Source organism: Trachypithecus francoisi, unplaced genomic scaffold (genome assembly GCF_009764315.1).
Source record: "Trachypithecus francoisi isolate TF-2019V2 unplaced genomic scaffold, Tfra_2.0 Lachesis_group0, whole genome shotgun sequence".
Classification (NCBI taxonomy): Eukaryota; Metazoa; Chordata; class Mammalia; order Primates; family Cercopithecidae; genus Trachypithecus; species Trachypithecus francoisi.
Window position 1 is genome coordinate 162,531,982 of NW_022681453.1, and position 16,569 is coordinate 162,548,550.

Sequence of the window (16,569 nt, forward strand, 5' to 3'; positions counted from 1 at the left end):
CCAGCCAGAGAGCACATTGCAAACATCTTAAAGGCTTGAAGTTGGCAGTTTAAGGGGGAACGGTAATTCACCAAAGCATGATGGGAAATCTAACGGAGAGCAAAGAAGGGGTGAATGGGATGTGTGCCCTGTCCCCTAAAGAAGGGAACTCCTCCTCTTTCCCATTTCAGGAGAGTGTTAAAAAGGTTGCTCCCACTTCTTTTCTTCTATTGGCTTCTGCCTCCTTAGCCTTTTTATTTGCTCCTTCCAAAGGTAAAAGAGTAAGTGTCTGATGTCAAATGCAGGCATTTAGTGGGCTGTACTTACTATCAGGCAATGTTATGAGCCTCAAATACAAGGTCCCAGGAACCACTCTTCTTCCTCTTTCTATGTCTAAACGCAGCAAGCTTTCTTCTACTCCTTTCTCCAGGTAAGGAGTGTGTGAGTGCCAGAGTCAATAAGGAGGGGCTGGCACACAGACAGAAAAGCACCTGATTGTAACAGCAGATCAGTTCAGTGTTCTACAATGTGATGATCACAGTGCACATCCTGAGCAATTTTCCAAATGACTGAATCATTTACTTGTTCCACTGTTCATTGAAAAATGAGGTAGAACGTCATCCTACCTTGAATTAAAGGGGTCCTATCACTCCTATCAAAGCTACATTGCATTGCATAGCATTTCAAGCAGAATGAGCTAAGCCTTTCATTGACTTCGTTTTGTATCCTATGCAAATAGAACTAATCTTAGCATCTCTGAATTAGAAGAAAGTTCAAAAACATCCCACCAAATTTTCTCTAACTGTCTGCTTGACTTTCTCTACTGTGTGTTTTGCATGTGGTCCTGCAGTTTCTGCTTGAACATTTCCAACAATAAAACACTTTTTAACAAACGGGTTCTTTCGTTTGGTACAGGTTTATTGGAAAATTCTTCCTTTGTTATTTCTTTGTAACCTCTTAAAATTCTGTTTTTTCTACTTTTGGAATCAGAAAAAAATAAATTATAATACCTATTCCTACGACAGTACTTTAAGTATGTGGATGTTATGTTGCAGTAATCTCAGTGGCTGAAAGTTTTATTTCTTACCTACACATAGGTCATCTGAGAATTCTACACTACCCTCACTTAGGGACTCAGGTTGGCAGAATAGCCACGGTATTTCTGTTGAGCTCCACCACTCCACAGTATTTCTGTAAAGTTCCACCCCTAGATTTACCTGTCAAGCTGTCTCTCCACAGTCCTGCTCACCATTCAGTTCTCAGTCATTGCAGTGGGCCATCTCACACTGCACTCTGGTCTGCTTTGTCCCCACAATATGGACACAGCCCCTCTCCTTTATTCTCCAACTCACCATCAGCATAATGATGTTATGGGTAGCAGGTCTGCTAGAGTGTTGGGGTTAATGGAAGAAGGGCAAGTTGGGAGAGGGGGAATGGAGGGGAGACATATATAAATAATCTCACCTTGAAAATTAGACATCACAGTTTCAAAAATTCCTTACCTGTCTCTCCCCTCCTCCCACCCCAAACTCGGGTCCATCTTCAGCCCACTGAGGAAACCCACCCTAATTTCTTCTCAGTTCTCATGTCTTGGTCCCACCTCTGTGTCTCCAGTTGTTATCAAAGAGAAAATTCAACTTGACCATTACTTTTTTCAGCAGAGAAATTTAGCTCCTTTTGTCTTAATCTCTTCCATTCTTATTTATTCTAATGCACTCTCCTTCCTAACCAAAGGGCTTCTTAATATTTCTTAGGCAAAATAATTATCTGCCAAATCCTCCATATTTAAAGAGATAGCAGAAGCTGAGAAATTAGTTTTTCTTGATGTCTTAAAAAGGTCATTGCAAATGTTTTTCTTTCCTACCAACCCCATTTTAGAGAAACTTTCAAAGACTGTAAGTGTGAGGGTTAATATTAGGGGTCAACCTGATTGGATTGAAGGATACCTAGGTGGCTGGAAAAGTCTTGTTTCTGGGTATGCCTGTGAGGGTATTGCCAGAGGAAACTGCCATTTGAGTCAGTGGACTGAGAGAGGAAGATCACCCTCAATATGGGTGGTCACTATCCAATCGGCTACTAGCATGGCTAGAACAAACCAGGTGGAAGAAGGTGGTATAACCTTGCTTGCCTGCCGAGTCTTCTGATTTCCTTCTTTTTCCCATGCCAGATGCTTCCTTCCACTCTTCCTGCCCTTGGACATCAGAATCCAGGTTCTTTGGCCTTTGGACTCTGGGACTTGCGTCAGTGGCTTCCTGGGAGCTCTCAGACCTTCAGCCACAGACTGAAGGCTGCACCGTCAGTGTCCCTGGTTTTGAGACTTTCAAATTTGAACTGAGTCACTACTGGCTTCTCTCTTCCCAGCTTGTAGATGGCCTAACATGACAGGACTTTGCCTTGTAATTGTGTGAGCCAATTCTCCCCAGTAAACATCCTTTCATATATACACACATCATATTAGTTCTGTCCCTCTGGAGAACCCTGACTAATACAGTAAGCATGGATCATAAAGGGTGAATTTGGGAGTACTGAGGGAGTCAGAACATGAAAGACCTTGGAAGACCTGCTAGCCTATATACATTTTGATTTTAAGCAGGGAATTAACATAATTAGTGGGTTCTAAGGGGCATGGGAGTACAAGTGAGACAAGGAGACAAGCTGGGAGACTGTTGCAGTAATGCAGATGAGAAGGAGCAGTAGGAATAGAGAGAAGTGCTGGAGTCAAGCCATAGTTAGGAGACAGAATGGAGAGGACCTGATGTGGGAGGGTGAGTGGAGAGAGGAATATCAGGAATGATGCCCAGTTTTCTGTTTGCAGGAACTGGATGAGTGTTGATGCAATTCACTGTGACAGAAAATAAATGAGTGGGAATAAATTTAGGGGGAAACGATGTTTCATTCTAGACAGATCATATTGTAGATCTGTGAGGCATCCTGCAGGATCTGGGAACAGATTACCAAGTCAGATTTTTCAGGCAAGACTGGCCAGTGGGATCTGCACCCTGAAGAAGAACTAAGCTGCCTCTTAGAGCCCCAATATTCCAAGGAAAACCTCTGAGCAAAAGGCCCCCTTTGCTGCCTTGTTCTTATTTGAGGTCTGATATTCTTTCCTGCAAATCTTTGGCTTAAGATGTAGAAATGATATCTAAAGTGCTTAAGACTCCAGTCTAGCCTCCACCCTTGGAATACATGGAGACCTTCCTCTTCATTTAGATGTGTGACCAAGCAGAGGGATTGCTGCTGATTCAGTCTAGTCACTTTAAAAAGTATCACTCGGGAGCTGAGGATTTAGCCCTTTTGTTAGAAGTGAATGGTTGCATCTTGTGTGTGATGGGTGCAAAATATTTACCAGTGTGGTAAATATCTGGTATTGTCTGTGCACTATTTTCCAACCATTTTTCACGTAGGTACATTTAAAGATTTTTTGCCTTCCTAATAATTTTTGTTGTCATTGCTATTTTGCCTTCAGAAAAAAAATAGAAAAAGAAAAATGTGATTAATATGGCCCCACTCAAATCATGAAGCAGGAGCTGCCATGTGGAAGCTATATACAGGGACTCACGCATCTAATGCCAATGTAAACCAGGGAGGCTATCTGCTAGCATAAAAGAGTACTGGAATTGGAAGCAGGGCACCTGCATTCAAGTCCCAGGTTTTCATTCACGAGAAGGTCCCTTTGGCAAGTCACTTATCTCCTTTGGGTCTTACTGGCCTTATCTAAAAAATGGGCAAATCATTGTAGTCACTGCTGCATCACAGGGCCATTTGCAGATTATGGCAAAAAGTCCAAGTAAAGGGCTAGAGAAACCAGAATTACATCCCACATGTTCCAATCTTAGACTCCCAGGCTTTGGTTCCAGACCAAACATCTTTCATCTACTCCTTCTCATAAAGTTCACATTGCCTTCAGCTGCTGTGGCTACATTCTTAATTTTTTAAGAAAAATAATTGCTTTCTTTTACAGTGCATAGTATGGGACTGGGACTCCAATGGCAAGCATGACTTCATTGGAGAATTCACCTCGACATTCAAGGAGATGAGAGGAGCAATGGAAGGGAAACAGGTACATGGTCAACCATTTTCGGTTTTGCCTCAAGTCTCTACGATGCATCCTTAGAACCCAGCTACAAATGAAACAGTGAGAAGCAAAACATCAATGCATGATTAAGTGTGATAAGAAGGGAACATGGTAGGATGTGAGTACCTAGATTCTAGAACTAGCCCAATCCAAAGCAATTGTGTGTCCTTGGACAAGACACTGACCCCAAATGTTAGTTTCTCCATTAGTAAAATGGAAAGGTTAGATGAGAGTATTTCTAACTTCCTTTAGCTGTGTAGCCTTGAAAACGTGACTTAATCTCTCCATGCCTCATTTTGCTCTCTTAAAAATGTAAGAGTGATAATTGTACCTACCTCATAGAATTTTGTGAAGATTAAATGAGACAATCCAAGGTGCTAGCAGAGCACCCAGCACATAGCTAGCATTTCCAAAATATCTGCTATTAACAGTAGTATTCTTTCTAGGTCTATATTTCTGTGATTTGGTGACATTAATAATAATTTCATGCTTTGGAGAAATTATTTGAATCCTCCAAATTTTCATATGAGTACCAGGTTTTCTTCTAGTTCTGTCATTTTACTCTTACACACTTGATGCCAAGACCTGTACACAAACACTACCACATACCACTAAGACACATTGCCCCACACAGAAACCTAAACTTCCCTCAGACACACACACTTTCATATCATATAATATCTAGATGGATAGATAGATAGATAGATAGATAGATAGATAGATAGTCATCTGGGCCCAAATCATGCAACTTCTTCTGTTACCTGTTTATTGTTCACTTGCCCAGTTTCCAGCTGAAATACCTGTTTGCTTGGGGGCTTTCTCTATCTGCTGGAGCCTGTTTTATCCATGCCCAAAGCAAGCTAGAAGTGTGGAAGAAGATATAATGGGAGGTAGCCCTCAACAAATAACTAATGGAAGTTGGGGTATAAATACCCCAGCCCCCTTGCCCTTCAGTTGGCAAAATTCTGAGGTGTGTGCTCTATACAGTTTCCCAGAGTTCCCCAGCAGGCCCTAGTTGTCCACAGTGGTAACTGACTTGATAATGCACCATTTCTGGGATGCTTCTTCTATCTAATTTCCCATTCCTCTATTCATGCTTCCTGGTATCACCTCCCAGATGGCCTACTTGCATTTATATTCTTGCCTCAAAGTTTGCTTCTTGGGGAACTCAACCCAAGACACCTGCTATTCTTACTCCGGAGTTCACTGTCCTCGTGGAGCAGAAAGGAGTGAAAGCAGAGGGTCCAGTGCTTTTGAGAAAGTCTTTTTCTTTAGAGATAATACTCTGTGCCTGTTCTGATCAGAAGTGCTAATTAGAGATGCCCCAACTCATTTTTCAACTCTCTCATATGTAAGGTCAGGATACAGCCAGACTGCATGGAAATGAACTAACTTTTTTTAGATTCAGAAACTTAATCTGAATCAGACTATTTGTTGAACACATACCTTTGGTCTGGAAACTCAATGGAAACAGTGACAGCTTTTCCCTTAGTTCCTGCAAAACCTGCTGTAAATGCTCTATTAGGTACTCAGCGTTACAAGAAACTTGTCAAACACACAGAGACCATCACCCACAAGCCAGGATGCAGAGTTTCAGAGGCACAGTTAAAACCAACAATAAATTATAAGGAAAGTCGTTCCCAAGATAACAAGGAATATAGCTAGAGAATATTGCTCTATTGAATATGCAGAACTAGTCCTATTTAGCTACTAAATCAATGACAGCATTCATACCACCTGCTAGACTTCTAAAGAGTTTTATAAAGTTTTGCCTTATCTACTTCTATGAATAGAAATAGTCCAAGCAGTAAATAGGGGAAATATTTCATCTTATTAATTAAATATTAAAAGTAAGAATGTAACACATATCATAAATGAAATATACCAAAACATAATGCTTTCAAACAGATCTTTTAAGTTCCATTGAGGAAATGGACCATATGCTAATATGCTTTTCTGTATCACTGAGATACCAGAAAAACTTTAGTTTAACTACCCAGCCACCGTTTTGGTGTATTTATACAGTGGGAAATATTCTCTGATTTATTGATTCTACAATATTTATCGAGTAGCACGTAGTAAATTCCAAGCACTCTGCCAGGCTCTAAATGTGCCATGACTAACAGTGCTGACATGGTCCCTGCCCTCCTGAAGCTTACAGAGTGGTGAGCGTCAGGATGGAATAGAAACACACATAAAAAAAGTTAAAATGCAGCTACAATTTGTGACAAATGCTATTACAAAACGGAACCAGTTTCATTATAAAAGTGTGCATATAGAAAAGATAATCTGACATTTAAGTTGAGGCCCCTTAAGGATTAAAAAGAAGCCAACACGTAATGAGTGAGAGAAAAGCATTTGAAGCAAAAGGAATAGTAGTGCAAAATACAGAGGCAGGGATGAGCTTGGTGTGATTGAGGACCTGGAAAGAGACCAGTGTATCTGAAGCAGAGAGTGAAAGAGCCATTCGTAGGATGTAGTCAGAGATAGAGGCAGAGGCCAGGAAAAGCAGATTCTTCTAAACGTGACAAGAGCATGAGCAAGTTGTGCTTTCCTATACAGTAGCCACTAGCTACATGTGGCTATTTAAATTTAAATTAATTAAAATAAAATTAAATAACAAATTAAGTTCCTCAGTCATGCTAGCCACATTTCAAATGCTCAATAGTCTCATGTGGCTAGTGGCTTCCATATTGGATAGTGCAGATTCAGAATATTCCAATTATTGAGAAAATTCTACTGGACAGTGCTGCAAAGGGTTCTAGCTAGAGAATTACATGATTGGTTTCAATTTTTTAAAATATTACTTTTGCTACTGTGTAGATAATTAAAGAGAGAAAAGGGAGATCTGTTAGGAGGCTACTACTATAGATAAGAGGTGATAATGACTTGGGTTAAGGAAATAGTCATAGAGATAAGTTGGAGAGACTTAAGACATATTTTGGAGATAAGAGCTACAAGGTTTGTTGAAGGCTTGGATATAGGGAGTAAGGGAAGGAGGAAATGGTTGACTCAAGGATAAATGATTAAATGGTGCCATTTCCTGAGGTGAGGAAGAATTGTGGTAGGGAGGTCCAGGTTATGAGGAAGTTTTCAAGATTTGGTTTCAAAAACTGGTACTCAGAGGAGACGTTTACTGTAAATATATTTTAGGAGCCATCAACTAAGAGAGGACATTTAAAATCAAGAGAATGGATGAGTACACCTAGGGAGAGGGGATTGAAGAGAGGTTATAGGAGGCTTGAACCCTGAGGAATGTCATTATGTAGCATCAGAGAGAAAAACAGGAGACAGCATCTTTCAACTTTCCTTTTCCTGTGGGAGTTATGATTCTATAGGTACAGGGTAAATTCTTAAGTAACTTTGATTAATTCTTGAATAACATTTATAAGCATCCTTAGTTTGGGGTGGCCAAAGGGGATACTTGCAAGAATAGAAGAGCTACTCCAAAACCTTCTAGAAGAAGGAAGAAGGCATTGTGGTTAATAGTCCAGGCTTTGGAATGAAACTGATGTGGATATGAATCCCAGGTCTACCAGTTACCACCTGTACGACCTGGGAAAGTCCCTTCTCTTCTCTGAGCCTCATCTTCCATCTGTCAAAGCGGGCTGTGGGGAGAGTTAAATGGGATTGGGAAAGTAAAGTGTGTAGCCCGTAGTTATATGCCAACTTCATCCCAAGACAGATGCAAACTATTTAGATCTGGTCCATCAGGACCCCCTACCCACCTCAAAAGCACAAGGACCCCAAGTATCTACAGGTTTGATTCAACTTCCTGGGAGCCCTCTCCTGCCTAACCCATACTTGCTCATCTTACCCTGAGAAGGAAGTGAGTAGACTTTTCATGAATGATCACTACAATTTTTAATAGAATTTGAAATCTTTAACTCAGTATATCCTGCTTGATGGAAGAAATTGAGATTAATATAAATCATTGAGAATGACAAAAAATGGCACAGCTAATTTTAGTGTCTTTTCTTTCCAACTGTTAGGTAAATCCCTAAGCCACCTGTTTTACTAAAATATTAGAGGAAGCTTTGGGGCAAAAGACAATATCAGTTTTGACTGGTTCGGGAGGAACTTGGGCTCTTTTGTCTAGAAATACTAAATCGACTTTGAGATGGACTATAATTCTTGTTTATCAAGTTCCAGCCACCTGGAGAGTAAATGAGAAGAAAATCTGAGGGAGGAAAGAAAGACAACATTCATTATGGACAGATTAGGAGATTAGGCCTTTAAATGACAAAAACAAGGCTAGAGGTCTGATTTTAAGATTCTGCTTTGCATGTTTTCTTCTTTCTTTCTTTCACCCAAGAATTCCACATTTTGAAGGAGTCATGGAGGACGCTTCATTGGTATAAGATCTCCCTCTTCTAAATCCTATATAGTTGGCCAGTCCTGCTGGCACCTTCCAGTGATGAGAAACTACAGTATCACTTACCTGTTGCTGAGTGAAAAATTAGCCCAAAACTTCCAGGCTGAAAACAACAATCACTATGTACTCAACATTCTCTGGGTTGGCAATTTTGGCTGAATTATCTGCTTCACATAGTGCTCCATGTGGTGCCAACAGAACTCACTCATGCATTTGTGCCTCAGCAGCAAGGATGGCCAGGATATTTCTCCAGGTGTACTTTTATCCTTCCAGAGACCATTGTAAGCTTTTTAATATGGCCCTGAAAACTTCCCAGAAGCAAGAGAGGAGCCAGTCCCAGTACACAGGCACTTTTCAAGCTGGTGTTTATATCACATTTGCTAGTGTCCCATTGGCCAAAATGAGTCATGTGACTAAATGCCTCATCATTGCGGGAGGGAGCTACATAAATGCATGGACACTGAGAGGAATCGATGATCGGAGGCCACTGCTATGTCAGCCTGTCCATTTGCATCTGCCTCAGAAACTACTTCATCTTCAGACACTTCTAATTCTCAGGTAGTGAAATTTTCTCTCGAGTAGAAATCCAGAGATTCAGCTTTCATAGGCTGGTGGGCAGGAACATTCAATGACTCTTGGATATTTGACTCACAATTGATTTTGTCCCATCAAATCTTCTATAGGCTGGAGACCTATTCCCCTTAGTTCCCAGCTGAGTCCTCAATTCCCAGCCATTCCTTAGCTCTGATCTTATCCCTCAAAAAGACCCCTTTGGAGATCTACTGTGTCACTGTTGAGACACATGTCAATCCGTTATTTTAGCTCTCTGTGAAGTTCTATGTAAATTTATTATTGTCCCTACTAAATTTCTCTAGCCTGACTATTCACTATTCACTATTCCTAACCTTTTGAGTCAATTCTCAGGCAGTAAGACTCAGTACTTGGTCATCACTCAACTGTATTCCTGCAGATTTCTTCTTCCCTGTACTGTTTGATTTGACCATATTAATAGTAAGCATTGACATGTGCCAGGCCCTGTTCTAAATTTATTACATGGATTAATCAGTCCTCACAATAATCCTATGAGATAGAGTATAATTATAAGCTTCATTTTGGAGAGAAGATATCCAAGACATAGAACAATCAAGTAACTCACCAAAAGTCACATAGCAGGGAAGTGGCATTGCTGGGATTCTAACCTAGAAGTCTGGCAGCAGAGTCTCACTCTCAACCACTCCCCCTTATTGCTCCTCTAGATGCAAGAGTTACCACGTAGAGACTATTTGTCAGCCCTCCAGTTCAGTTTGTCCTCAGCAGCACCTAGGAGTTTGGCCTTATGGAATGACTCGGCTTTTTCCTGAACAGATTCTCATGTGATGACCCTTCTTTCAGGTGCAGTGGGAGTGTATCAATCCCAAGTACAAAGCCAAGAAGAAGAATTACAAGAACTCAGGCACCGTGATTCTGAATCTGTGCAAGGTATGTATGCAACCCTCTCTTCCAGGAGTAGGAAGTTAGGGCTATCTGAGAGGAAGAGTTCAGGTGGTGTGGTGAGAGGAAAAAAGTATAAAAAAGGTGTGATATTTCAAAATAAAAATAAAAATGTCACGTATTAAAGAACATAAAATGAGAAATGTAAGCATAGGTGGTCGTGGAGCTGTGGCAGTCCAGTGTCACTGTCCTCTCCCCAGGTACACCCCTGCCCCAAAGATAGGAGAGTTCTGCTGATAGGTTAGGATCTTCTCTGCCCAGAGCAGGGCTAGAGGGAGATCTCCAAATGGGGAAGCCAACATTTCTAGAACACCTACTATATGCCCTTCACAGTGTCCAGTGTTTTTTTTATTTGTTTGTTTTATTTTGGTTTTGTTTGCTTTGTTTTGAGACGGAGTCTCGCTCTGTCACCCAGGCTACAGTGCAGTGGTGTAATGTCGGCTCACTGCAACCTCTGCCTCCCGGGTTCAAGCAATTCTCCTGCCTCAGCCTCCCAAGTAGCTGGGACTACATGTGCGTGCCACCACGCCCAGCTAATTTTTTGTATTTTTAGTAGAAATGGGGTTTCACCATGTTAGCCAGGATGGTCTCAATCTCCCGACCTCGTAATCTGCCTGCCTCGGCCTCCCAAAGTGCTGGAATTACAGGCATGAGCCACCACACCCTGCCTGTCCGGTGTTTTATATGTGATACCTTACTCATACTGAAAGCGTACCATAAAAACAAGACAACAGAAGATTAAAGGACTTAGGAATTCCTTCCAGAGGGGCTACAACTTTGCAGAGAATCACATGTACTAATAATTAAACTTCTTAACTCAAACCTGGGAGTGATGCTGCCACTAGTTGAGTACTTACTATGCAAAAATAACTACAATAAACTCTGTTTAACTCTTACCACAACCCTGAGATGTCTACTTTCAACTGAGTTTATGTACCTAGCTCAGAGTCACACAAGTAGTAAATTTAAGAGCTGAGATTTTAACCCATGTGTCTCTGACTCCACCATACAGGACTCAATTGCTATCCAGATGATTGATGTGTGTGTATGTTATGTGTGTATGTATGTATACAGGCATACGTATATGTATATGTATATGTATATAGGCCTATATCAGGGCTATTTTTGGGTTCTATTCCAAACCAATGCAATAAAGCAAGTCATACACATTCTTTCATTTCCCAGTGCATATAAAAGTTACGTTTACACTATACTGTAGTCTGTTAAGTATACAATAGCATTATGTCTAAAAACATACATACTTTAGTTTAAAAATACCTTATTGCTAAAACTGCAACAGTCATATGAGCCTTGAGTAAGTCCTAATCTTTTTGCTGGGGGAGGGTCTTATCTGGGGATATTGATGGTTGCTGACTGACCATGGTGGTAATTGCTGAAAGTTGGGGTGGCTGAGATAACTTTTAAAAATAAGACAACAATGGAGTTCCTCATCAATTGACTCCTCTTTCATGAAAGATTTCTCTGTAGCATGTGATGCTGTCTGATAGCATTTTGCCCACAGCAGAACTTCTTTCAAAATTGGAGTTAATCCTCTCAAACCCTGCCACTGCTTTATCAACTAAATTTAGGGAATATTCTAAATTCTTTGTTGTGATTTCAACAGTGTTCACAGCATCTTCACCAGGAGCAGATTCAAGAAACCACTTTCTTTGTTTATCCACGAGAAGTAACTCCTCATCCATTCAGATTTTATCAGCTGCAGCAATTCAGCCACATCTTCAGGCTCCACTTATAATTCCACTTCCCTTGCTATTTCTACCACATCTCCAGTCTCTCCCACCACTGAAGTTTTTAACTCCTCAAGGTCATCCTAGAGGGTTAAAATCTACTTCTTCCAAACTCCTATTAATGTTGATATTTCGACCTCCTCTCATGAATCATGAATATTCTTAACGGCATCTAGAATCAGGAATCTTTTCCAGAAAATTTTCAATTTACTTTTCTCAGGTCTATCAAAAAAGCTACCGTAATGATAGTTATAACCTTATGAAATGTATTTCTTAAATAAGAAGACTTGAAAGTCAAAATTACCCCTAGATTCATGGGGTGCAGAATAGGATATTGTGTTAGCAGTCATGGAAACAACAATAAAACTCCTTGCACATCTCCATCAGAGCTTTTGGGTGACTAGTTCTATTGTTGATGAACTACAACATTTTGAAGGGAATCTTTTTTTCTGAGCAGTAGGTCTCAACAGTAGACTCAAAATATTCAGTAAATCATGCTGTAAACAGATGTGATGTCATCCAGGCTTTGCTATTCCATTTATAGAGCACGGGCAGAGTAGATTTTGCATGATTGTTAAGAGCTCTAGAATTTTTGAAATGGTAAATGAGCATTGGCTTCCACTAAAAGTCACCAGCTGCAATGGCCCCTAACAAGAGAATAATCCTGCCTTTTGTAGATTTGAACCCAGGCAGTGACTTCTCCTCTCTAGCCAGGAAAGTCCTGATGGCATCTTCTTCCAATATAAGGCTGTTTCATCTACAATGAAAATCTGTTGTTTAGTGTAGTCACCTTTACAAATGATTTTAGCTGGATCTTCTGGATAAATTTTGGCAGCTTTTCCATCAGCATTTGCTGCTTTATCTTACACTTTTATGTTACAGAGACAACTTCTTTCCTTAAACCTCATGAACCAACCTCCCCTGCTAGCTTCAAACTTTTCTTCTGCATCTTCCTCACCTCTCTCAGCCTTCATAGAATTGAAGAGAGTTAGGGCTTTGCTCGAGATTAGGTTTTAGCTTAAGGGAATGATGTATCTGGTTTGATCTTTTATCCAAACCACTGAAACTTTCTTCACATAAGCAATAAGCCTATTTCACTTTCTTATCATTTGTATATTCACTGTTTTAATTTCAAGAGCTTTTACTTTGCATTCACAACTTGGCTGTTCGGTGCAAGAGGCCTAACTTTTGGCCCACCTCAGCTACTGACATGCCTTCCTCCCTAAGTTTAATCATTTCTAGCTTTTAATTTTAAGTAAGAGATGTGTGACTCTTCCTTTCACTTGAACACTTAGAGGCCGTTGTAGGGTTATTAAGCTGGCCTCATTTCAATAGAGTAGTGTCTCAGGGGATAGGGAGACCCAAGGAGAGGGAGAGACATGAAGGAATGGCCAGTTGGTGGAGCAGTGAGAACACATTCAACACTTATCAATGAAGTTCACCATTTTATGTGGGCTTGGTTCATAGCACCCCAAAATAATTACAATAGTAACATCAAAAATAAGTGATCACAGATCACTGTAATAGATACAATAATAATGAAAAATTTGGAAATATTACAACAATTACCAAAATGTGACACAGACACAAAACGAGCACATGCTGTTGGGAAAATGGCACCAATAGTCTTGCTCTATGGTTGTCAGAAACCTTCAATCTGTAAAAAATATAAAGCTCAATAAAGTGAGGTACAATAAAAGAAGATACATCTATATATATGTGTGTGTATGTATGTGTATACACACACACAGATGGTCCCCAATTTACGACAACTCAACTCATAATTTTTTGACCTTATGAAGGGCTTATTAGCATGTAACCCCATTGTAAGTCCGGGAGCAGCTGTACATACATGTATATATGTATGTATACAGTCATGCTCTGCATAATAACATTTTGTCAATGATGGACCACAGATATGACAGTACTCCCATAAGATTATAATGGAGGTGAAAAATTTCTATCACCTAGTGACTTGTAGCCATTATAATATAATTATTTTTTAAATAAATTTAGTGTAGCTTAAGTGTTATAAGGTCTATGGTAGTGTACAGTAACAGTCTAGGCCTTCACATTCACTCACCTGTCACTCACTGACTCACTCAGAGCAACTTCTAGTCCCGCAGGCTCCGTTCATGGTAAGTTCCCCATACAGGTGTGCCATTTATTATATTTTATACCATATTTTTACTGTGCCTTTTTATGTTTAGATGTGTTTAGATACACAAAGACTTACAGTTGTGTTACAGTTGCTTACAATATTCAGTACAATAACATGATGTACAGGCTTGTGGCCTAGGAACAATAGGCTATACCATACAGCCTAGGTGTACAGTGGGATATACCATCTAGGTTTGTGTAAGTATACTCTATGATGTTCAGGGAATGATAAAATCACCTAACAATGTATTTCTCAGAATGTATTTCCATCATTAAATGACACATGATTGTATATATGTATACGTGTGTGTATGTGTGTGTTTATGTGTGTGTATACATACATAGATATATGTTTCCTAATATATTAGAAGGAACCTAATATGTCTATATACAGGATCGTATCCTTACCTAACAAGATAGTGAGGGAAAAGAATAACTTATCTGCTTTGGGTCATATCCCTAACCTTTACACCAATCACTGAGACTAGGGGATAATGTCTTATGACTGGCCATCTGGGGTCATTGTATTAATCTTTTCTTTCAATATTTTATGATGCTTTGACAACTTTGGGCCTTGTGAACCTAAGAGGGACTACCCTCCCAATGTTAGCTAATTCCTACAGACAGCAAACAACCTGCCTTCTAGCATGCCTTTGACATGCAAACCAATCATTTTTTAGTTCAAACCCCCAATCACCTCCCTTACGAAACTCTCACACACCAAGCCAATGTTCTCCCACCTTATATGACCCGAGGGTCAGGTATCAGATAACTAGAAACTACTCCTATAGTTTTGACAGATTTCAAAACCTGCTGAAATTATTCAAACTATCCAATCCTAGGCCTGCTTAGCTGCTTACCCTGCCTCACCCACTCCTTCCTATGGATAAATAAATAAATAAATAAATAAATGATTTGCCTGCTTTCCCGTCATTGCTTTTGCTTCCTGACCTATCCTGGATGCATTCTAAACAGTTACGTGACTACCCCTGTGCCCAAAGAAGCAGGAGAAAAGATCAAGATTCAATGGTTATTTTCCTCCTTAAGGTGACTGTGTACACACAATTTTTTTTTCTTCCATGAGTTGCTCTTACAGTTCAGTGCTCAGAAGCACTGTTATTTTGCTCATTTTCAAGTTCTTATTTCTTTGATATACAGACACAGTAGCACAGAGTCCCAGCTATCAGGCAAAGCACTGCCATCAGGACACCAAAAGTAAGCACTATTTAGAGACCAAGTGAACATCAATTCTAAGAAAAGTATACCAATACATGATTTGGCTCTCTGTTTGTCTGTTACTGGTGTATAAGAATGCTTGTGATTTTTGCACATTAATTTTGTATCCTGAGACTTCACTGAAGTTGCTTATCAGCTTAAGGAGATTTTGGGCTGAGACAATGGGGTTTTCTAAATATACAATCATGTCATCTGCAAACAGGGACAATTTGACTTCTTCTTTTCCTAACTGAATACCCTTGATTTCTTTCTCTTGCCTGATTGCCCTGGCCAGAACTTGTAACACTATGTTGAATAGGAGTGGTGAGAGAGGGCATCCCTGTCTTGTGCCAGTTTTCAAAGGGAATTTTTCCAGTTTTTGCCCATTCAGTATGATATTGGCTGTGGGTTTGTCATAAATAGCTCTTATTATTTTGAGGTACGTTCCATCAATACCGAATTTGTTGAGCGTTTTTAGCATGAAGGGCTGTTGAATTTTGTCAAAAGCCTTTTCTGCATCTATTGAGATAATCATGTGGTTCTTGTCTTTGGTTCTGTTTATATGCTGGATCACGTTTATTGATTTGCGAATGTTGAACCAGCCTTGCATCCCAGGGATGAAGCCCACTTGATCATGGTGGATAAGCTTTTTGATGTGCTGCTGAATCCGGTTTGCCAGTATTTTATTGAGGATTTTGGCATCGATGTTCATCAGGGATATTGGTCTAAAATTCTCTTTTTTTGTTGTGTCTCTGCCAGGCTTTGGTATCAGGATGATGCTGGCCTCATAAAATGAGTTAGGGAGGATTCCCTCTTTTTCAATTGATTGGAAGAGTTTCAGAAGGAATGGTACCAGCTCTTCCTTGTACCTCTGGTAGAATTCAGCTGTGAATCCATCTGGTCCTGGACCTTTTTTGGTTGGTAGGCTATTAATTATTGCCTCAATTTCAGAGCCTGCTATTGGTCTATTCAGGGATTCAACTTCTTCCTGGTTTAGTCTTGGAAGAGTGTAAGTGTCCAGGAAATTATCCATTTCTTCTAGATTTTCTAGTTGATTTGCGTAGAGGTGTTTATAGTATTCTCTGATGGTAGTTTGTATTTCTGTGGGGTCAGTGGTGATATCCCCTTTATCATTTTTTATTGTGTCTATTTGATTCCTCTCTCTTTTCTTCTTTATTAGTCTTGCTAGCGGTCTGTCAATTTTGTTGATCTTTTCAAAAAACCAACTCCTGGATTCATTGATTTTTTGGAGGGTTTTTTGTGTCTCTATCTCCTTCAGTTCTGCTCTGATCTTAGTCATTTCTTGCCTTCTGCTAGCTTTTGAATGTGTTTGCGCTTGCCATTCTAGTTCTTTTAATTGTGATGTTAGGGTGTCAATTTTAGATCTTTCCAGCTTTCTCTTGTGGGCATTTAGTGCTATAAATTCCCTCTACACACTGCTTTAAATGTGTCCCAGAGATTCTGGTATGTTGTATCTTTGTTCTCACTGGTTTCAAAGAACATCTTTATTTCTGCTTTCATTTCAT

At 39.9% G+C, this 16,569-nt stretch overlaps 1 protein-coding gene across 1 annotated transcript in view; it reads left to right on the top strand.

The window, feature by feature from the left end:
• The window catches only part of CPNE4 (copine 4), a 526,733-nt gene that overhangs the window by 454,421 nt on the left and 55,743 nt on the right, over nt 1-16,569 (top strand). Inside the window, exons 8-9 of the mRNA XM_033212672.1 lie at nt 3,941-4,039; nt 9,822-9,908. Coding sequence (XP_033068563.1) covers nt 3,941-4,039; nt 9,822-9,908 — 186 coding nt within the window. The remainder of the gene's footprint in view (nt 1-3,940; nt 4,040-9,821; nt 9,909-16,569) is intronic.